The 22,273-nt window shown below is 41.0% G+C and overlaps 1 protein-coding gene across 3 annotated transcripts in view; it reads right to left on the bottom strand.

Annotated features, from left to right (window-relative positions):
- LOC147168948 (plasma membrane calcium-transporting ATPase 1-like) overlaps positions 1-22,273 on the bottom strand; it is a 66,168-nt gene that overhangs the window by 16,688 nt on the left and 27,207 nt on the right. For 2 of the 3 annotated variants that reach the window (XM_086085821.1, XM_086085822.1), the window contains exons 3-15: positions 17,481-17,678; positions 16,390-16,647; positions 16,190-16,315; positions 14,831-14,956; positions 12,683-12,718; positions 6,965-7,147; positions 5,123-5,337; positions 4,559-4,801; positions 3,445-3,686; positions 3,125-3,362; positions 1,679-1,858; positions 1,500-1,587; positions 1,322-1,428 (exon numbers count right to left, since the gene is read on the bottom strand). In XM_086085821.1, coding sequence (XP_085941947.1) covers positions 1,322-1,428; positions 1,500-1,587; positions 1,679-1,858; positions 3,125-3,362; positions 3,445-3,686; positions 4,559-4,801; positions 5,123-5,337; positions 6,965-7,147; positions 12,683-12,718; positions 14,831-14,956; positions 16,190-16,315; positions 16,390-16,647; positions 17,481-17,678 — 2,240 coding nt within the window. The remainder of the gene's footprint in view (positions 1-1,321; positions 1,429-1,499; positions 1,588-1,678; positions 1,859-3,124; positions 3,363-3,444; positions 3,687-4,558; positions 4,802-5,122; positions 5,338-6,964; positions 7,148-12,682; positions 12,719-14,830; positions 14,957-16,189; positions 16,316-16,389; positions 16,648-17,480; positions 17,679-22,273) is intronic. The other variant, XM_086085823.1, reaches the window with a different exon arrangement.

Here is a 22,273-nt window from a genome sequence, read left to right as displayed (position 1 = left end):
AAATTTAGCCGGGGGGGGTCCGGGGGCTGCGGGCACTCAGCTCGGTCCAGAGCTCATGGGTTTTCCGTGTTTTTGAGTACTTTCGATGCACTCGGATGACAAAGAAACAGACAAAACAACAGCATAAATTTTCAATGTATATTGAACTATCCCATATAAAATTGCAGTTTTAGTCAACTCAAAATCAGTCACATTCAAAAACATTGGACTGCCTTTGCTTTTAAAAACTATCACTGAGAATATCATCATATATATTTACCATGCAATAAATCATTTAATCAATCATTCTTAATTTAATACATAATGCATGACAAAAACATAAAATACCTCATCATAAAAACACAATATTGACTAAGATCATCTCTGCAACTGCATACATCAAGACAGTCAACATATTGAAAGCTGAAAAGTGCAAACATGCAGCATTCATTTGAGTTTGTGTCAATGATTAACCATGTTAAATATTTATGGCCATTTTTATTACGTTTTAATATTTTCAAAAATTTGATTTCGATTAATTTGAAAAGTTTACCACCGACCTCAAAATTCACGACTCTGTCAGCAACTGGTGCAGGTTCACGTCTCTCGATTACCGCTTCCGATTGTGATGTCAATAAGGGATAGAGGCCGTAAAGTTGTGGAGTTTTCGTTTGGGCACCGAAACTTCCAGCGATGGAATAATTTGTTCTTGACTGGAGTTCTTTCACGTGTTTTTTGCTCTTTGCGTGACTTTCAAGAGCTTTGAAACCTCTCGCACCATCGTCAACGGTATCACGGCACCAAATGCAAAGCGCTTTCCCGGCACCATCGATCTTCCGAATAAAGTCACTGAACAAATTCGTCACAGTCTTCTTTCCGACATTTGTAGATATATCCTTCTCTAACCGGTCCCATCGAAACTTGTTTTTTACGATCTTGTCAATTTCCTTAACTTTGCGTTCGATCACGGACATCTTTCTTTAAACACCCGGCAAAAACCTCTGAGAAATGAACAATGCCTTTATAACAAGCGCGTTTATTGGTCAACACGGAGACTTCAGCCAATCGCAAGATCCGTTTCATTTCAGTTACGCAAACACTAAAATGGAATCCTGTCGAGAGACGAAATCGGATTTTTTACCACTTTAAAAATTGTAACATTTTATTTTTGGAGATAAAAAAAGCGGAATTCCGCGAATTAGCGGAAAAATCCCATCCCTGTTAAGTGCTTGAATTTAATTTCTGAATGTTCGTCTTCGATGTCAGGAGCTCTCAGAACCAGGACGTTCACCCGGGTATGAATTTGACATTGGGTGGCCGAACGGTACGAGTGAACGCTTACCATGGCGAATCCGACGTCTGCTTTCTTGAGCGCGGGCCCGTCGTTGGTTCCGTCTCCCGTCACCGCCACCACCTGCCGGGTCTCGCCCACCGTGCTGTCAATGATGCCTAAGCGACAGGCGCCATGTGAGCTCCTCAACGACAACACGCTAACTCGCACCTGTTAGCGCGACTCCCACCTTTGACCAGCGTGTGTTTGTCGGTTGGCGACGATCGGGCGAGAACTCGCAGTTTAGGCCAAACTTTGTCCAGACGTTCTTGTTCTACCTATAAAAAGGCAAAAGGCAAAAACGTTTGGGTCCATTTCCTGTTTTTGGCTTCTCATCACACGATAGGCCCTTGTTGAGGCTCCGCCCACCTCGCCCTCGTCGTTCCGGATCAGCTGGTTGAACTCTTTGCCCTCCATTGCCAGGAAGTCCTCGTTGGGCAGCAGGATTCCGCACTTGGTGGCGATGGCTCGCGCCGTGTTGATGTTGTCGCCCGTCACCATGCGAACCGTGATCCCGGCGCGCTGGCACTTTGAGATCGCTTCGGGGACCTGACGGCAAACGGTTCATATTGGCATCAGAAATTGTGCCCCCAAATTCGATTTTATGTTATACGTTATCCAGGCAGCGGGTTGACATTGCATTGAGCGTACAATCGTCTCATGTTCTATATTTAGATCATACTTCATGTAGGCTACTACATATGACCATTTTTAATCATTGTTGCATAATTTCCATAGTTAACTCACAATTAATTGCACGTTCTAAATGTACAATAAAATGTTTTCAAATTTTTCATACTCTTGTTTGTTCACATAAACATTACATTTACCGAATGCAAATGATGTTGAATCTTTCAGATCATTGATTTGAAAAATTTTCAGCAAATGATTCATTAAGTCAATTGAAGTTAAAACCATACTAAACAGTTAAAAGGTGTGTGAAACTTAGCCATACATTTGTGTTGAGGTCATTTTCTGCCACTAGGTGGCATTAGTGGTTCATATTGGACATTGGTGACAGGAATAATATATTTTTCTTTTCAAATTCCAATTGTATTTACATTTTTAATTCTCTGGACATTCTATTGAATGCTTTTTTTAATAACATTTAAGGCCTGAATTTGGGCAAAATTCTTTTTAATGCTTTTTAACGAACCGCGGAAGACCTGATGTCACGTCTCAAGGGCGTTGCCCCATGTAAAGAATCAACATCTGACGTTTAATAAACTTCTAATGTTTCATATCTAACATAATGATGTACCCCAAATGTAGCCTATTATTACATCACCACTCGTCTAGATGCAATGTACCATATTTAATATTCATACACATCCAACGTAGGTATTTAAAATTTAAATACTCCAAATGTACCATCATAGATGTATCTCAAATGTAGCACATTTACTTAATTTGTAGACCTCTAATGTACCTTGTTTACATCATAATCAATGTCTGCATCTTTAGTGTACATACACACTTTTTAATTCCTATACACCACTAATATACCACACCAATTACTAACATCATATGACTATACCATATACACACACACACACACACACACACACACACTAATGAACCACAACATGTGTATACCATTAAAGATGTATCATATGTATGTACCTTTAATATACCATATTTACTTGATATAAAATGTAACGTACGCCTCTAATGTACCATATTTAATGTTTATACTTGAACATTACATATGCAATGGCTTAAACGTCTGTAATGTTGCATATTGACGTCACTTTGAACGAATGGGTCGGACGTGTGCGCGCCACGCGTCGGACGGGTGATGCGTTTGGGGGTCACCTCAGGCCTGACGGGGTCCTCGATGCCGACCACGGCGATGCACGTGAGGTCGTTGACGATGTCGTTCTCCGCGTCCCAGTTGGGCTCGCCGCCGGCGGCGGGGAAGTCGCGGAAGGCCAAGCAGATGGTGCGCAGGCCGTAGCAGGCCATGGGTTCGATGACCTTGCGCACCATCTCGTCGCGATCTTTGGGCTTGAACACGCGCAGGAGACCATCCGAGTCGAGGATCCGCGAGCACCTGAAGGGAGCGCGGCAGAAAAATGACTGGCCCCGGCGCGCCGGTGAGAATCTCTCCTCCGAGCACGGACGAACGCACTCACTTCCTGAGGATGATCTCGGACGCCCCCTTGCTGTACATGCGGAATCCTCCGTCGGCGGTCCTGAGGACGGTGCTCATGGATTTGCGTGAGGAGTTGAAGGTGTACACTTTGTACATCTTCTCCTCGGGGACCTCCTCCCGGATGGGCTGGTAGTCCCGCTTCAGCTCCAGAACCAGACCCAGGAGGGCGCATTCCGTCTTGTTGCCCACGTGGCGGGGGAGGCCGCCCTCCTTCTCGGGAGGCTGATCAAAACAACAGGAAGGAGAATACGTTTGAATAGTTGCACTGATTGACAATGTAGCAGACTTAGCTTAGTTCGATTGTTAGCCACTGACTAACTAATTAGCACATGAAAAAAAACTTCAATTATGGATCTTCCTTACTATGCTATCTTTTTTATACATATATATATATATATTTTTTTTTACTATGCTATCTTAACATATGGGTCATTTTCATATAATTTGGTCAAAAACAAAGACATAGCCAACGTAATTTCATTTTTTGAATTCTTATTTTACTGATGATTGAATTATTACAATTTCAATTACGTGTCTCATGGGAGATGATTTAAACTTGCTTGTTAGCTTAGCATGATTAGCATATGCTAGAACTTTAATCACAGATCTTGTGTGAGTAAAACATTAGCTACATTAGCTTAGCAAAAGCTAAAAACTTTAATGATAGCTACTGCCCGAGTCAAGATGTGGACTAGCTAGGCTAGCTAATTAGCATGTGACACATTTTGTAAACGAAAAGCTTTGGCTCTTGTGCGACACGTGTGGTGCATTCGACTGCTTGGGACTGTTAACGTTGGCTTAGCAATTAGCCAACGATGGCATACTTGTGTTTTTATGTGTACTGTACTTTTTTTCCCCTTTTCTTTTTTAACAGTACACTAGTTTTTGACCGGACATAGCCAACAGAATTTCATTTTGAAATTACGTTAGCTTAGCATGATAAGCATATGCTAGAACTTTAATCACAGATCTTGTATGAGTAAGTAGACTTGCTACATTAGCTTAGCAAAAGCTAAAACTTTAATGATAGCTACTGCCCGAGTCAAGATGTGGACTAGCTAGGCTAGCTTAGCATAGGCTGTTCTCTTCCTCACCAGGATCTTGGTGGTGTAGGCCGAGTTGATGGAGATGCTGTTGACCAGGACCTGCAGCGTGTCGGCCTTGATGGCGCTGGGTTCGGGTATGGTCCTGTGATGCGTGTCTCCCACGTAGGCCTGCACCACCGTCATGCGGTTCATGGTCAGGGTGCCCGTCTTGTCCGAGCAGATGGCCGTGGCGTTGCCCATCGTCTCGCATGCGTCCAGGTGACGGACCAGGTTGTTGTCCTTCATCATTTTCTACAAGATGGACGCCGAGCAGTTTTTATTCATTATTTATTGATGATTGATGAATAATGATGGATTAATCGTGTTGAATTTTATAAAAAGATTGTCGGAACTTAACATTAGTAAAATTATTTGTTCAAATAGAATATTTCCTAAAGACTTAGAACGACTGCAAGTTTGATGCTAATTCCATTAGCTTAGCGATGGCATTTCCCAGCATGTGCTAGCATTAAGATAGTGGCGTTAATGTGATTTAGTTAAACAGGCAACGTGTAATTGTCGTTGTTTAAGGTTGATTGATGGCTAATAGCCAATCACGATTGGCGTACTGACCTTGACGGAGAAGGCGAGCGATATGGTGACGGCCAGCGGCAGGCCCTCGGGGACGGCCACCACCAGGACGGTGACGCCGATGATGAAGAACTTGACGAAGTACTGGATGTAGATGGGCGTGCACTCCGACGTCCACGTGCGGCCCTGGATGCCGAACGTGTCGATGACGAAGTACAAGATCAGGATGATCACCGTCACCGCCGACATGATCAGGCCTGCGCACAACGGCCGACAGTCAACAGGAAGCTGAACAACAACAATGACATTTATTGAGATTGACTGACCAGCAGAACTCACTCAAATGTTACTTGCCTTTTTTGATATGAAATATAAAGCACATTATAATCAACTTTTGTAACTATCAGTAAGAAAAATGAAATAATGCCAAATATAGATCATAGTTGCATTATTTGTAATATTATTGTATTTGTTCAACTTGTTAAAAATCAGTAGAGACTTGTGGCAAATATGCACGTTATTTCCTTTCCGAATTTATTGTGCTTTATTTTTTTAAATAGCAGTAAAAAAACTAAAATATGAATATTTGTATTTATTGTTTTTGTTTTGTGATTTAAATACTTTCATTAAAAAAGCCAATTGCAATTCTTCGTCTTTTTTAAATGATCTAATTTGTTTTATTTTTCTTTGTAGCATTTGGCAATGTGAGCTCAAACCACTTAAAAAAAAACATTTGTTCATTTAAAATTCTTCTTCTAATATTGGCAAAAACTATATTATATACTTTTTTTGTAGTTAAAAAAAATCTTACTTTTCCTCTACCGACTGCCCAGGAAAATCCCACATACAAAAAAAAAAAAATCAAGCTGTATTTAAAAAAATAAATAAATAAAATAAGAAAAAGCAAAATATTACCTGTACAGTATTCACATTATTATAAATGTTTTTTTTTTTAATTTACTTTGTGGATGGGATCATTCTTATTCACCATTAACTGGCTGGGAATAAAATGTATGGCAATATTTTCATAGTTATAAATCTTCAAATTTTCAGAGCTTCATAATCATCAAAATGTTCAATTTTCTCGTCTAGCACATTTTCTGGAGGTATCGATTTGACTCGGCTGGAAATTGAAGCGTTACATTGTGCTGAAAAAACTCATCTAAGACTCCAAATGATTGCCAACGTGACTCCATGGATGCTGCCGTTTTGGTTAGCAACCGCTGATTCACAACAGACACGAATGCGTGTGCGCTTTTCAGCTTCATCGCGCCGCTCCAAACGTTTTCATCCTAATTTTAATAAGGGCCCAAAATCTGCGTCTAATTATGAGGGAGAAAACATCCTCACCCACGTCTGATGTCAAAGTGAATGAATTAAGGTTGATTGAAAAATGTGTCAATTGATGAATAGCGTCTACGATTGGCAAAAACAACTTCAAATTCAATAAAAGTGAGTGCCTGGTGACGACCCAGCGTTTGCCTGAACGCTTCGTGGGCTTTTATTTTTTTATTTTATTATTTTTTTATTTTTTCTTCTTTTTTAAGCTTCGTGGGCTTTTAAAGGAACACGCACACATTTACTGCAACCATCCAACATTGTTTTGGTATGAGATCTTAAAAAAAACGGAAAAAAAGAAAAACAGACAACGACATGGTAAAAAAAAAAAAAGTAATACATGTCATATTTTATATTACAGTTACATATAGTACCAAAAATATTATCATACAGATTTTTGGGGTCATTCGTGTTCATTTCAAAGTATTTAAAAAGGATAAAAAGGTTGATTGTGTGTATATCATCTTTCATCTGAACATATGGCTGCATAGCCGCCGCCCATATACGCCCACTCTGAAAGTTTTTTTTTTGTGTGTTTTGCCTCACCGGCCTTCCCGATCTGCACGGCCAGCCGGGTCAGCTTCCCCTGCAGCACCGATTTCTCCTTCTTGGGCACGATCACCTTCTTGACCGGCTTGGCCTCCTCTTTCTCCTCCTTCTCTTCCGACTCGGCCGCCTCGTCGCTCTTCAGCGGCTGGATCTCCAGGGCGATGCCGTCCTGGGTCTTGGCTGAAAGGGGGCGGGGGGGGGGGGGGGGGGGAGAAAAAAAGGGGAGGAGGAACAAGGACGTGGATGAACGCGTGTGTGTGAATGATGGAGGAGAAGGAGGAGGAGGAGGAGGAGGAGGAGGGGTGTGAGGACGAAGGGCAGAGAAGCAGAGAAAAGGTTAGAGAGGGTTGAAAAGAAGGCGGGAAAAGTTTGTTGTTGTTGTTGTTGTTTTTTTTTGTTGCAGGGAGGAAGCAGCAGCTTTTAGCACCGACGTGGTGGCCCCACATCCTTTTTCATCTTTCAGGGCGCAGAGGAGCTTTCATCATGACAACAATCAACAGTCGCTTGTATTAGACACACACACACACACACACACACACACGCGCGCGCGCTTACAAAACACACACACACACCAGATTGTGATGAAGCGCAGCCGACGCAATACACACAACAGCAGATTACAACACAGAGCGGTCAAACTTCACACACATTTGTCATCGCTTCCCTGAGCGAGTGAAATTTAAGCGTATGAGCAAATCGACGTTGAAACCAACAGAGATGCCGTCAGTCAAAAACTCCAACCCGTTTTTTTGTTTTGTTTTTTAATGAAGCTTTTTTCGACGGGTTTGATTCATGCAGAGTTGAATTGTACATATTTAGTGCACGTTTATGTGAAAAACAAACTGGGCCTCCACCCAGGATGTCACATGACAGACCAGAATTTTTCTGCCCCCATTCAATTAGCAATCTGAAAATTTGCCGAGCACGTTTGTCACGGATAGACCCACAAAAAGTCTCAAGATACCCAAAAAGACACAGAAAGGCAGCCATTTTGCTTTGAAGCGGACATTTTAAGGTCATGTAAGTCGTTTTTAAAAATCCAGCCCCCAGATCCAGTTTGGCTGAGCGACATGAAATTTGGTGGGTGTGCCTATCACCAGTAGACCCACAAAAAAGTATGAAGATAAGAAGAAAAGATGCCATTTTTCTGTGAAGCAAACATTTCGAGGTCATGAAAGTCATTTTTCTTGCCATTTTAAAAATCCAGCCCGCATATCCAATTTTGGTTTGCAGCATGGAATTTGGCGGCCATGTTTTTCATGACTAGACCCACAAAAAAAGTCTCAGGAAGAAATGTCTGAAAAAACACAATAAAGTCATTTTGCTCATAATTTTCTTCATCTTCACGAAGCTAGCATGAAATTTGGTAGACGTCGCTCTCATAAAAGCAAACACCCAAAGTCTGATATCTTGGTTTGACGGAGCCATTTTCGGGTCATATTGTACCATTTGTTCCTTTAAGGGCCGTAGCATCATTTTGATAAAAAAGAAAGAAAAAAAAGCCCTTTTAATTAAGCGATTAATCGTGATGAATCAAAACTCTAAAATGTGATTAATCTGATTTTCAAAATAAAAATCCACTCAGGAAGTTTCCTGATGTTTACCTTACCAGATGTATTTAATTGTATTTCTTTAAACGATGGCTGGCGATGGACACAAATGCTCGGCCCAAGGGCCAAAGGGTTAATTGTTGGGAGGATTACGAGGGCAACCCTGGCCGGACCCGAAAACTTTTGACACCTGCGGCACGACCAACACACGCGGGGCCGAGTGCATTTGTCTCACACGAACGCTCGGCTGGCAGCTCGGAAAGCTGACAGGGAGTCTTGGCCTCATTTGCATAAGCAAACGGCGTATTTGCATCTGGCGGATGCGTTTCATTGAGCCCTTTCCCAGCATGCACCGCTGCGCGCAGAAAAGCCTCCTCAGTTAATCTGTCGCTGAAAACCTGCGCATTCAGACGCAAAAACAGCTCGCGGGAAATGTAGGCCAACATTTCACGACGATCATTTTCTGCTCGTTTATGGGGGGGGGGACACATTTCGGGCAGATTCTTTGGGGGTGAAAATTCAAAGCCACTTTCAATTAGCATCAGGAAATTTGGTGGGCATGTCTATCCTGACGAGACCCACAAAAAGTCTGCCATTTTCGTTCTAAGCATCTTGGGGGTGTTCAAAGTCAAACGTTTGCTAAGGGAACATTGTGAAAATGAAGCTCCTCAATCCAGCTCCACTTAGCAACATGGATTTGGTAGACATGTCAATCGTGAGCACGTGGCGCACAAAAAGTTCTTTCGAAGCCACGTGATGCTAAAAAAAAAGACACGGGAAGAACGGCATTTCGTTTGGAAGCAGCCATTTTAACGTCATGTTTCTACGGAACAGGATTAGGGCCAGCGAAGTGAAAAAAAAAAAGGGTTGGCAGGATTCTTACTTTAATCACAGAATTCTGATTTTAAAATGAGAAAGCTGTGATTAAAGTCAGAATTTTCACTTTAGAATAAATACATAATAAAATAAAGTGAGAATCCTGCCAATTTTTTTGGGGTTCACTTCACTGGCCCTAATCCTCTTCTGTATGTTTTCCATTTTCTTGATGACTTTTTTCACATTGTTACCTAATTTGTAAATATTAGACCAATCGGCGACGTTAAATGTGAAAAAGTTGCGTTTTTGACATTGCCTGTGGGCGGAGCATGTCGGTCAAGTTTGACGAGTTGCCACAAAACGATGATTCAAATTCAGGCCTCAAAGCTGGTTTGTGAGTTCTTACGCTTTTTCTTCTTTTATTTATCTTCGGTTTCCTCTGTGGTCGTTTTTTCAAAATTCAAAGTGCTTCACCCCTGAGTGGGAAACTATTTTGATGTGTAAAAAAGGAACGTTCAGGTTGATTTATGAACTGGGATAAAACGATCAATGGCGGAATATGAAAAGACAGAAGGATTAATAACCTCGCACCAAAAACGACGGTAACCTTTAAACGAAAAAATCATCAGCATCTGGCTTATTTTTGTTGTTGTCTTTTCATTGTTTTACCGGGGGCCCATTTTTGCACAAATGATTGACAGACTTTTTTTTTTTATGTTTAAAATCGATACAGCCAAAAACACAGAGCGTCACCGAGACGATGAAGCTGCATGGGTTGACTTTCAAACCAGGAAGCTGCGGAGCGTTCATCCAGCACAGCACATGGAACTAACTGACACTGAGACCCACCGACCAATCACAGCACGACTACACCATGGGACGTGTGTGCGCGCATGTGTGTGCGTGTGTGCAGTGCTGGTGGGAGGGGGGGGGGGGAGAGGGAGGGGAGTCGGACAATCAAAAAGAAAAACGACAGCAAGTCCACAAACAGACGACAAACTGAAAAAGGACCACCCGAAAAACCACAGCGATGCAGAACCACGACAGCTGGGTGGGATGGACGGATGATGGACGGATGGCAGGAAGGGGAAGAAGAGGAGGAAGGGGCCAAGACGAGGCCGGCAGCGGGACGGGGGAAAAGGGGAGGAAGACGACGATGACGAGACAACACCAAAAGTCCTGAGCAACAACCTGCAAAAACCAAGCAAGAAGAAGAAAAAGAAAAAAAAGAGGAAGGCGAGCAGTTTACATCTTTATGCCAGGGTGCAACTCACAAACGCTACTTTTTTTTAGGGGAAAAATAAATCAATTTTCAGCATAACGTTGGTTTTAATTACTTTGTGGGAGTGAAATCAGGTTTTGTTATATTGAGGAAAAATATATACAGTATTATTATTATATATATATATATATATATATATATATATATATATATATATATATATATATATATATATAAAATATATAAATATAAATATTAAAAAAAAATAATAATATATATATATATATATATAAAATATAAATATTAAAAAAAAAATAATAATATATATATATATATATATATATATATAATTTTTTTTTTTAATATATCGTATATTAAATATACTATCAATGTATTATTTCATCAAAAATACATTTTAAAAGGTATTAGTGTTGCTGTTGCTGTTGTTTTGGGATGCATTTGGTCTTGTGGCCAGCAGGGAGCAGCGAAGTTTGACTGTGAGCAAGAACTAGCATCTCTTAACCCACACGACACTGCTAAGAGTGGCTAGGCTAACTGAAGCTAACTGAAGCGTAACAACGGAATTGTATGCAAGAAGGCGCGCTTGATTTCCGATTCCACCCAACCCCCAAGTGGCAGCAGATGCTCAAACCACAGGAGGTGCAGCTTGCTCGCGTGTGTGCGTGCGTGCGTGCGTGCGTGCGTCACCTTGCACAGGAAGTCCGACAATCACAGAAAAGCGAGTGCGCTTTTCTGTGATCAGAAACAAACACACCCAGGCGGCACATGAACACTTAGAAGTCACTCTGGGGTGCGCTTCATTTCTACCCTAAGTCAACTCAGGCTGGATGATGTGGAATCAGATAAAAATCGCAATTTCATCATTTCAAAAATAAGACATACAATTTCAATAGATTTTTCTCGCGCAAACAATGATGACACACATCAAAACAAGTTTTGCTTTTTCTCTTTCTCCTGATACCAAACCAGCTTTCATAAAAACTCTAAACAAAAACATCCCTGGGCATCGACTTTGTACTTGTACTTGTACTTTATAAAAACAGGAATAAAAACATCTTGCATCATGATTTAATGCCGCATCCACTACAATGTGCTGCTCCTTTGGGTGTGCTTGTCTTGGCAACTATCAAAGCTAACTTTAGCATGTCAATGGCATTTTTCATTCACGTGAGAATTAAGCTAGCGGGCCGTTCTTCTAGGCAATGTAGCACGTGGCAAACAGCCGTTTATTGAATTCAGTTTATTGCCACCATAAAGTGTGTGTGTGTGTGTGGGGGGGGGGGGGGGCTCGCCAAATCACAGCTAAAATAAGCACTTCCCTGGGTCAAAACATGAATGTAAACATGTTCTTCAAAAATAAACAAGATCAATTGAGTTTCTCTCGCGATTGTTTGTACATATCGCTACCAATATGTGGCTAAATTTTGTGACGTGGAAATGGCCACCGCCTCTTTGGAAATGTGCAAAACGATAATGTCGAGAGTATGGAGGACCAAAACTGCCCAAATTTAAAATAAAGAAATGACTAAAGGCAAAAATAAAAATGGATATCAAAAATTAAATAAATTAAATATTTATATAAATAGAAATATTGTTATTTTTTTAATCTTGATTTTCACATTTACTATATATATATATATATATATATATATATATATATATATATATATATATATATATATAATATATAGTTATTTTTTATTTCCATTTATGTTGATCTTTTTATTCAATATAGAAGAAGTTTGCAAAAATCTTATTTGGAAGAGAGAATCAGTCTGTTTGCATGGAGTACTGCAAAAAATGGAGAACTGCTGGAAACTGTTGGCAGCCATGTTGTTAGTGTAAGAAAGTGCACATCAGCAAAGAAATCATCACCATGACGACGGCGGATACAAAGGCGGGAAAGCTTGAGAGTTGCACCCGGGTAACGTGAGGGAACAGCCCCATTTCTAATCATAGAGAGAAAAAGAGAGAGCGCCCCCTCCTGCCTCCAGATGGAGATGACGGGGTGGGGGAAGCGGAAGAGGAAGAGGAGGGAAAGGACGAGGAAGCGTGAGAGGGAGGATGGCAGGACAGAGCGACAGGTGGATGAATGGAGGGGGTTACCTTTGTTGCGATTTTCGGGGGGTCCTTGTTTTTTACCTGTTCGGACAGAGAGAGAGGGCGGAATGCTGAGAAGATGGATCAAAATAATCCAACTGAAGGAGAACTTCAAACAGTGCCTGTGTGCGTGCGTGCGTGCGTGCGTGCGTGTGTCTTGTGGGCCTTGGTGGCAGGAATGGACCAATCAGAGGAGAGGGAGACACTCGTGCCCGAGCCAGCCAATCACAGATGGCAACTTCGTCACGTGATCATTTCGATTGCCAATCAGTATAGTAATAATTTATTTAATATTTTAGACATTCATTTATAAACACATAATAATTGAAAAAAATTCTATATTTTTCGTTTTTCTAACAGTATAATTAACTTTATTTAATATTTTTTTATACATATATACATTATGAACAAATTCATCAGGATTTTAAACCCTTTTAAAATAATGAAATTGGAATTGTATATTTTTAAATGCATACATACATTAATTAAATTAATTCTGCTATGCTACAGTCTCTTTTTTATATTGAGTAAATAATTAACTTAGTGAAGAAACACAAAAATATTTTTTATTTCTTAATTACATTTTCTTAGTATTTTTAATACTTTATTTGTCTTTTTACTTAAAAAAAATCCAATTTTGATGTACTGTGTTCCAAAATAGCTTTATTTAATTTTTGGATTGTGATTATGATTTATTTAAACATGCACTGTAGTACAAGACATTGATTTATCTTATTTTACTTTTTGTGTGTGCGTAAAACACATTTCAAAATAATTTTCACAGTAATTTCTACACATTCATCATATCTTTACAATTATGTAAAAATTTGTATATCACTTAAAAAGCCTTAAAAAGCATTTTTTGATCATGTTTAAAATGTGACTATTCTTGAAATGTACAATTTTATTGCGTTCCTGTGGAATATGATAGTGTTGTCAAATTTGGCCTTTTCTTTTTTTCTAACTCGTCTCGTCATTTACGAAATGCATGAAAATAATAACAATAAAAAAGATTTGAGGCAGACGGCGTCCGTCTTTTGCGCTGACTTGGTCCATTCGTGCGCTTTCCAAATGAATGCCTGACAAACTCAAAACGTTAGCCAAGGAAACAAATGAGCAGACAGAAAATCCAAAAACAAGGAGAGCGTGATCGCAAGCAAATCATAACGACTACGAGAGAGCGGTCGCCAGCTCCAGCAGCCTGTCGCCTCGCATCACGCCGCTCTGCGTACACGCAAAATTCCTTTGCACAACATTTCTTTTCTTTTCTTTTTTTTCCATTCAATACCAGTAGAGGCATGTATTTTAACAAAAGGAGCTTGTTGATTACTTCATTCATTCATTTATTCATCAGGAACACCACACTGATGACTGATGATTGGTCAACCTGACAAAAAAAAAAGTCACGTGTAAGGTGAATTACACGCATGCTCATTCTGAGGACATTTTCCACTTGACTGGATTTACGCTGCAGCTCGCGCTAACCTTTAGCACCTTTATTGTACTATTTACTTTTAATGGCTGACATACTTCTAATGTCTAATAACATAATCATAATAATACAGAGTAGGCCTGGTCTTATTACCAGCACCGGATTGACATTTTACTACCAATACTCATCGGTAATGATCTCTTCTTCTTCTTTTTTTTTTTTGATGATGTTTGGACGATGTGATTGGACGAGCGAGTCGCGGGCAGGCCAGCGGAACCGAAGATCCTCGATTGACTTGGCGCTTTGGATTAGTCGACGTCGACTGGACTATCGTCACTTTAGCATCACCGACAACAAAAAACAGGAAGTCATTCAACTTCTAGTCTCGAATGTACCATATTTACATCCTATTTACAATATGTACAAACAACTCTAACGTGACGTATGATCGCGTTAATGAATGTGCTTCTTTGACATATGCAACATACAGATCTAATATATAATATATTTACAAAATGTACACTATATGTAGCATATTTACATTATATTAAATGTTCTCAAGCATGTAGTGTAAAGCCAGTCCAAAAAGTAATTTTTGTCAAGTTGTTTAGTTTGCTGACAAAAGTCCAAATGAGCGCACACACAAAAAAACACTCACGATGTTCTGGTGGTTATTTTTGCTGTCGTTTTTTCATGTTTGTGTGTATGCGTCTCATTCATACTTTTCTTGGCCTTCTTCTCTCCGTCGTTGTCGCTGGCGCCGAGCAGCGTGAAGATGATTCCCGTCTGAGAGTTGAGGCCCACGGCCGACACCAGCATCCGGCCCGAGCCCTCCATCACGTGCGTCCCTGGCGGGGGGGGGGGGAACAAAAAGAAAGCCTGAGGATCGCTATGCTAACACACAGCACCAGAGCAAAAAAAGTGCTGGGAAACGTTTCATCAATTGCTACAATTTCGAAGGAGAATTGATGAAACCGCAATGCTAACAATTATAGCAAGCTAACATCGAGTGAGGGAGGAACTTTGGCATCAACGGCAACCTTAGAACAAGCGCTGAGGCTTTCACATTCCGCTTTTCAGGACTATTTCCAAGAAAATAATTGATTGCATGCTAACAGTCAACATGCTAACATGTGGCCGGATAAAAAAACTGCAGCGCTAAAAGCGACATGGTAACAAAACGCGGTGAGGCAAATGGATAAGGATTTTAAAGCAAGAATTAAAAACATACAGCAAGACAAGACCCAAGCACCTGGAAAGTGCGAAGGAAGACAAGGATAAGGATTTGACGCCATTTCAAATGATAACTGATGACATGTTAACAGGGCCGAGCCAGCTGGTATTCTTTATAAAAGCTAACTGTTGAAATGCTTCCAACCTCAGTTGGCTTGCTAAGGATTTTAGAAACTGCCCTGCACCATTATTTTGAATGTGAATTGATCAAATGCTAGCAGTTAGCATGCTAAGAAATGGCAATATATAGCAAGATCGCAAATAAGCATTTTACATTTTGACCTAACTTTAGTCGGCTACTAAAATGATAAGTGCTTCACGAGCTAAGACTGCTGGAGAAGGATTTCACATCTTGCAGTGATATTTCATATTTCATTGAGAAAATGCTAACAGGCTAAAGGCTAATAAACGTCTTCTTTTGTAGACATTTTAAGGCTCTTTTCTTGGGGGGTTGGAACCGAACTCCATTTTTTTTTTTTTTTTTTTCTTTTCTTAAGAGCTCAGTATTGTTCATTCGGAAATGTCATCATCATTGCTCTTTTTTTTTTTTTTTTCTAATACATATATATATATATATATATATATACATATACATATATATATATATATATATATATATATATATATATATATATATATATATTTTTTTTTTTGTGTGTGTGTGGGTGAGTATGTGTATGTGCGTGCGTGCGTGCATGCGTGCGTGCGTGCGTGCGTGCGTGCGTGCGTGCGTGCGTGCGTGCGTGCGTGTATTTGTTAGCTCACCAGAAAACCTATTAGAAAAAAAAATCTCATACCGTTCACCTAAACCGAACACCATTTTGGGTAAGTTGTGCCTTCAAACTCACCTGACAGCAACATGGGATCTTTCTCCAGAGACTTGCGGACCTGATCCGACTCTCCGGTGAGGGAGCTCTCGTCGATCTTCAGGTCGTTGCCTTGGATCAAAATGCCGTCGGCGGGCAGCAGATCTCCTGCGGGGGGGGGAAGAACATCGGGTAGTAACGAGCCTTGCTCAAATGCTAACATGCGTTCGCCTTTTGCGTACCGTATTTGATCTGGGCGATGTCCCCCGCCACCATCTCGGCCACGGGGATCTGAATGACTTGTCCCTTGCGGATGACGGTGAACTTCTGCTCCTGCTCGATGCGACTCTGGAGGCCTCGGAACTGCTTCTCTTTGGACCAATCGTTGAAGGCCGTCACCAGCACCACGATGATGACCGAGAACAAGATGGCCGCGCCCTCGATCCAGCCCGCCTGCGCCTCGCCCTCGTCCTCCACGCCGCCTGCCGCCAGGCCGCAAGCTAGGGGAGCAAAAAGCACTTTTCAGTACCACATAAATATTTTTGGGGACTTTGTATTGTCCATAAAATGATCATTTCAGAGTGATTTAGTTGCCAGGTGAATGCATGACGCAATCTCAGGTAAATATGACTATTTTAAAAATGATTTCTTTGGTCCCCTCGGGTCTCCTGACGGCGGTGTTCGGTTTAGGTGAACGGTATGAGATTTTTTCTAATAGGTTTTTAGTGAGCTAACAAATACACGCACGCACGCACGCACGCACACACGCACGCACATACTCACCCACACACACAAAAAAAAAATATATAAAAAAAAAATAATAATAAAAAAAAAAAAAAAAGAGCAATGATGATGACATTTCCGAATGAACAATACTGAGCTCTTTATAAAAAAAAAAAATTAAATAAAAAAAAAAAAGATTAAAAATATGTTGTTGTTAAGTAAGGACTAGAAAGACAGTTATTTTAAGCTTTTTTTTTTTTTTTTAATCTCATAAACAGACTCGTAAAATAATAATAATTATGATAAGTCAAAAAAGTAGCTGTCAACACTTCTGATTAGGTGTCAAAACTGGGTGCCATTTTTATTTAATGGGGGATTGCTATCTGATAAATGTAACTACTAAAGTAACTTGTAATCTAACTTTGTTAGGCTAGGGATTTTTTTTTTTTTACTTACTAAGTTACCTTGAAAAAGTAACTGTGGCAAAACTGATGAGTTCGCCACGTCAACGGCTGACTATAGTATAAAACCATTTGTAAATCAATGAGCAACAATCAATGCTCATGATTGATCTGAATTTGGTCACATTTGAGGTTGCGGGCAAACGGACCTTCATTGTCTCCGCCTTCCAGGTGGTAGAAGGACAAGCCCAGCGAGATGATGGCGGCGATCTCCAGGATGATGAGCGTGACGTCTTGCAGGGCTTCCCACACCAGCTGCAGGAACGTTTTGGCCTTCTTGGGCGGGATGAAGTTCTGGCCGAACGCCGCGTGTCGCTTCTCCAGGTCCACCGGGTTCCCGGACAGACCTGCGGGGGGCGCAAGCGGCAGAATGAGTCAAATGTGTGCCGGAAAACCTGCTAAACCTGCCGGTCAGGGACAGACTGGGGACAAAATTCGGCACAGATGACAAACGACATCCAGCCATTTGTGGTTTGAGGGTTTCTGCAGGTATCAAACTCAGATTTGATGCTTTTTAATGCAACTTGAAAGTCATTTAATGCACAGGGTGTACATACACACGTGCACACAAATTCAGTACATGCACATATTGTTTATATTAGTCTGTCAGTCGATTATAAATTTGACTCTTTGCATGATTTCCATCATTAATCGCACATTATATTTATTCTAAATGTACAATAAAAAAACGTTTTTCATACTCCTGTTAATTAACTTAAAAGTGGACAAATATGGTTACCAAATACAAATGTGCTTGTATCTTCATACAAGTCATTTCATAGTAAGTAATTGATAGTTATTTAAAGTTAAAAAATAGGGCTTGGTATCGATTCTAATTTCTTCAATTGATTCGATTCAGATTCACAAGAGTTCAACCCCATATCGATTAATTAATGGAACATCAATTCTTCTTAAATATCAAGGACATGATAAATACTCCACAAATATTAAATGTTGCGGAGGTAGGAACTGGTCAAATGACTTTGTTTATTAATAAAAGTAACATGCATTATTGACATCAGCAATTGTCAGCATTCTAATTTAATAATAATTGTAAATACAAATTAAAAAGATTCAGAATTTTAAGTGCAGTAATTCAGGCCTTTCATAAATGTAAGAAAAAAAATGTATGGGGGGGGGCAAGATATTTAAATAATCGATTCATGGTTTTATGAATCGATATTGGGCTCGAAAAGGAAAATCGATTTGATATCGATTATTCAATTTTTTAAACCCAGCCCTATTAAAAGGAGTGTGAAACATCAAGTCATAGATTTGTGTTATGGTCATTTTCTGCCACTAGACGGCATTTGTGTTTCGTGATGGACGTTGTTGACAGAAATAGCACATTTTTCTTTTCAAATTCAGAGCAATTGCTATTTGGAACATGAAGCAAACTGGCTGATTTGTTCATTGGAAATTACAACTGGTCACCAGGTCCCACAAATCACATTTATTATTGCTAAATTGACTTTTAGTGACTAGCGTGGCCGCCATCAGCTGCTTCTTGCTCTGACGTGACGTTGCAAAAGCGGATAAGAGCCGAAAACACTTGGAATTGCGATACCGTGAAACGGCGGCAGTTCTGTTTGCGGTTATCACGTCACAATCTGGCCATAGTCCGAAAACGGCGACTCCCTGCGGTAAACCTCCCACGGAAATGCAATCTGGTGGCCGTCACCAGTGCCAACTCGGCGCATCGGCAACGCCTCCCCCCCGCCCGACCCAAGCGACCGGCTCTCCGGATGACACTCCACGCGCTCGTCAGACCGTCGCTCGTCAGACTCAGTCAAGGGGGACACGAGAGCCCTCAGGGCCGGGATGAGCTAACGCGTCGGAATGAGATAACGTGCCACGGGCAGTCACGTGACCGCGTGTAATGTATGCGGCGGGAAGCCGAGGGCGGACCGGGTCCAAGAGCGGCAGCGGAGTTTGCGTGTTGAGTGCATTGTGAACAAAAAGTTGATTTCACGTGCCTTCATTTCAGTTCTTTTATGAAGATTTGATTGCCTATTGTTTGAAAGTCAATGCCTACTTTGAAAGCCTCACCCAGGCTTGCTTGAAACCGTATACTTCCTTCATCTCTCTTCATCAAACGAGTTGGAGACGTTTTGTTTCGAACGTCTTTCCGTGCGGCGACGTTTGGGAACGGCCGCCAAAAGGCAGCCGAGCGAAATTGGACTGCGACTTTTTTAGAGTGGGCGGTTGTAATTTGTCGGTGAAAAGAAAGCAGATGTGATAGATGTCCACATGCCCGCAGTTGCCATGGCAACATGTTCAGAAGACACCCACCGTCTTCGTTTTCCTCCTCTGGGAAGGAAGGAAGGTTTCTGTTTAAAACAACAACAAAAAAGACACTCACGCTCATGTTTGAGCACAAACGAGAGAAAACCTCCGCCAAGGCTCCATCCCATAACACCAAACATCGCTTGACTGGATGCTTTTCCACTTCGGAGACCATCTCAGGCTGTGCGTGTGTGCGTGTCACGGTTAAATGGGTCCCGGGTCACGTGTCTCACGTTGGTGATCACATCACAAAACATCAGAAAGTACACAAATCGCTGAGTGAGTGCGTGTGTGTCTTTTAGTAGTGCGCGTGAGAGAGCATTTCAGTTCCATGTGGAGATCTTTTCGGTCTCATTTCAGTATCGTGTGAGAGCTTTTTGGTCGCATTTCAGTGTCGTGTGAAAGTTTTTGGTCGCATTTCAGTGTCGTGTGAAAGTTTTTGGTCGCATTTCAGTGTCGTGTGAGAGCTTTTTGGTCGCATTTCAGTGTCGTGTGAAAGTTTTTGGTCGCATTTCAGTATTGTGTGAGAGCTTTTTGGTCGCATTTCAGTGTCGTGTGAAAGTTTTTTGGTCGCATTTCAGTGTCGTGTGAAAGTTTTTTGGTCGCATTTCAGTGTCGTGTGAAAGTTTTTGGTTGCATTTCAATGTCGTGTGAAAGTTTTTGGTCGCATTTCAGTGTCGTGTGAAAGTTTTTGGTCGCATTTCAGTATTGTGTGAGAGCTTTTTGGTCGCATTTCAGTGTCGTGTGAGAGCTTTTTGGTCGCATTTCAGTGTCGTGTGAAAGTTTTTGGTCGCATTTCAGTGTCGTGTGAAAGTTTTTGGTCGCATTTCAGTGTCGTGTGAAAGTTTTTGGTCGCATTTCAGTGTCGTGTGAAAGTTTTTGGTCGCATTTCAGTGTCGTGTGAAAGTTTTTGGTCGCATTTCAGTGTCGTGTGAAAGTTTTTGGTCGCATTTCAGTATTGTGTGAGAGTTTGTCAATCAATTGATTAATTGTTGCACCTTTGCTTTGATGTTTAGTAAAACACGTATGGTAGGTGAATTAAAGACAATAAATCGCATTTGATATTTGTAATGTTGCATTTACAAATCTCAGAGATCAACCCGCTTATCAATCAGCGTTCGTCGCAAAAGGCGAACAAACGGGAAGCAAAGAAAAGCCTGAAAAGAAAGACAAAAACATTATTTACCTGCCGTTGTCATCTTGACAGAACATCTCCTAAAATAGTCATTTTTATTTTTAGTTTACACGCCACGTTGAACATCAGAGTGCGACAAAATCTGCATGAAAAATCATATCTTTTTTTTATTTTTTGGGCCGAGATGAAAAGAACATCAGCGACCACCGGGGAGGCTTCAGACGGACGCGTCGCAAAACATCAAAAATGTGACGGAAGATAAAAAAGATGAAAGCTTGGCGGTGACACTTCACGTGTGCCGTGAAATTTCAAGCGTGTGAAGCGTGCGAGTGTGAAGACGGCGCCGCTTTGGAGCCGACCGCCGCCGCAACCTCGCACGCCACAAAAACGCCATTTTAACCACATTCACAACAAACGCATGCCTTTACACTCTTTTTCAACATCTGCAGTGGGAAGAAAGTCAAACAGCTTCCATCAAATTCTAAATTTGAACATTTCCACAAAAAAAATTATTAATTTGCTCAGATAAAAAAAAAGAAAGTATTTATGTATGAAAAACCTTTATGGTGAATGCAGCCCAATCACACGTTTCTGTATTAGTATTATATTGAAGTTAAAATACTTACATTTTATTAATTAAATGATTAAAATAATTTTTAAAACATTTAATTAAATCCTACAATATAATTAAGATTGAAATTATTTTTTTTGTTTGGCGGTGATGACGATGATGAAGAAAGTGATGATGACGACGACGATGATGCGTCCGCGAGAGTTTGTTGCTGAAAGTCGTTGGCGTTGTGTCGGCGGCTGCTGCTGCAGCTGATTTGCTAAATGGAACGCCGGCCGCGATGATCTATGGAGACATTAGGGGAGCCGCCTGGAACTAATCCCAATTCAGGAATGGACCCGTGGCCAGCACGCGCGCACACACACCAACGCACGCGCACACACGGATCAAAGTTGATGATGATGACGACGGCGGCGGAGGGAGGAAGCAAAAACAAACAGCCGCCCGCCCGACGGCCATTTTCTGGCATCAGATTGCTACATCAGATTTTGATACGGTTATTGAATTAAAAAAGTTTGAATTTGAACGTGATGAAAAAAGGTTGGCCATGTAAAATGCTAACGCTAAAGCTGACGACGTTGAACATTTAATTGGGACATTGTTTGCTGGTGCTCTGATCTGCTAGCATCTTTTGTTAGCCTGGCACGTTAGCATCTTGCGTTAGCCTGGTGCTTAGGCATCTTATGTTAGCCTGGCACGTTAGCATCTTGCGTTAGCATCTTGCGTTAGCATCTTGCGTTAGCATCTTGCGTTAGCATCTTGCGTTAGCATCTTGCGTTAGCCTGGCACATTAGCATTTAAAGTCTGTTGCGTTATCATATTGTGTAAGCCTGGTGCGTTAGCATCATCTATTAGCCTGGTGTGTTAGCCTAATAAATGTACATCAAAAATATTACCAGACCTGTGTCCCCCCCCCCCCCCCCCCGGAATATTTCTAAATGACGGCCTAT

The sequence above is a fragment of the Leptonotus elevatus genome, chromosome 9 (genome assembly GCF_054856555.1).
Source record: "Leptonotus elevatus isolate MCC_2025b chromosome 9, RoL_Lele_1.0, whole genome shotgun sequence".
Taxonomy (NCBI): domain Eukaryota; kingdom Metazoa; phylum Chordata; class Actinopteri; order Syngnathiformes; family Syngnathidae; genus Leptonotus; species Leptonotus elevatus.
Note: the sequence above shows the minus strand (reverse complement) of the source record. Positions and strands in the feature narration are given on the sequence as shown.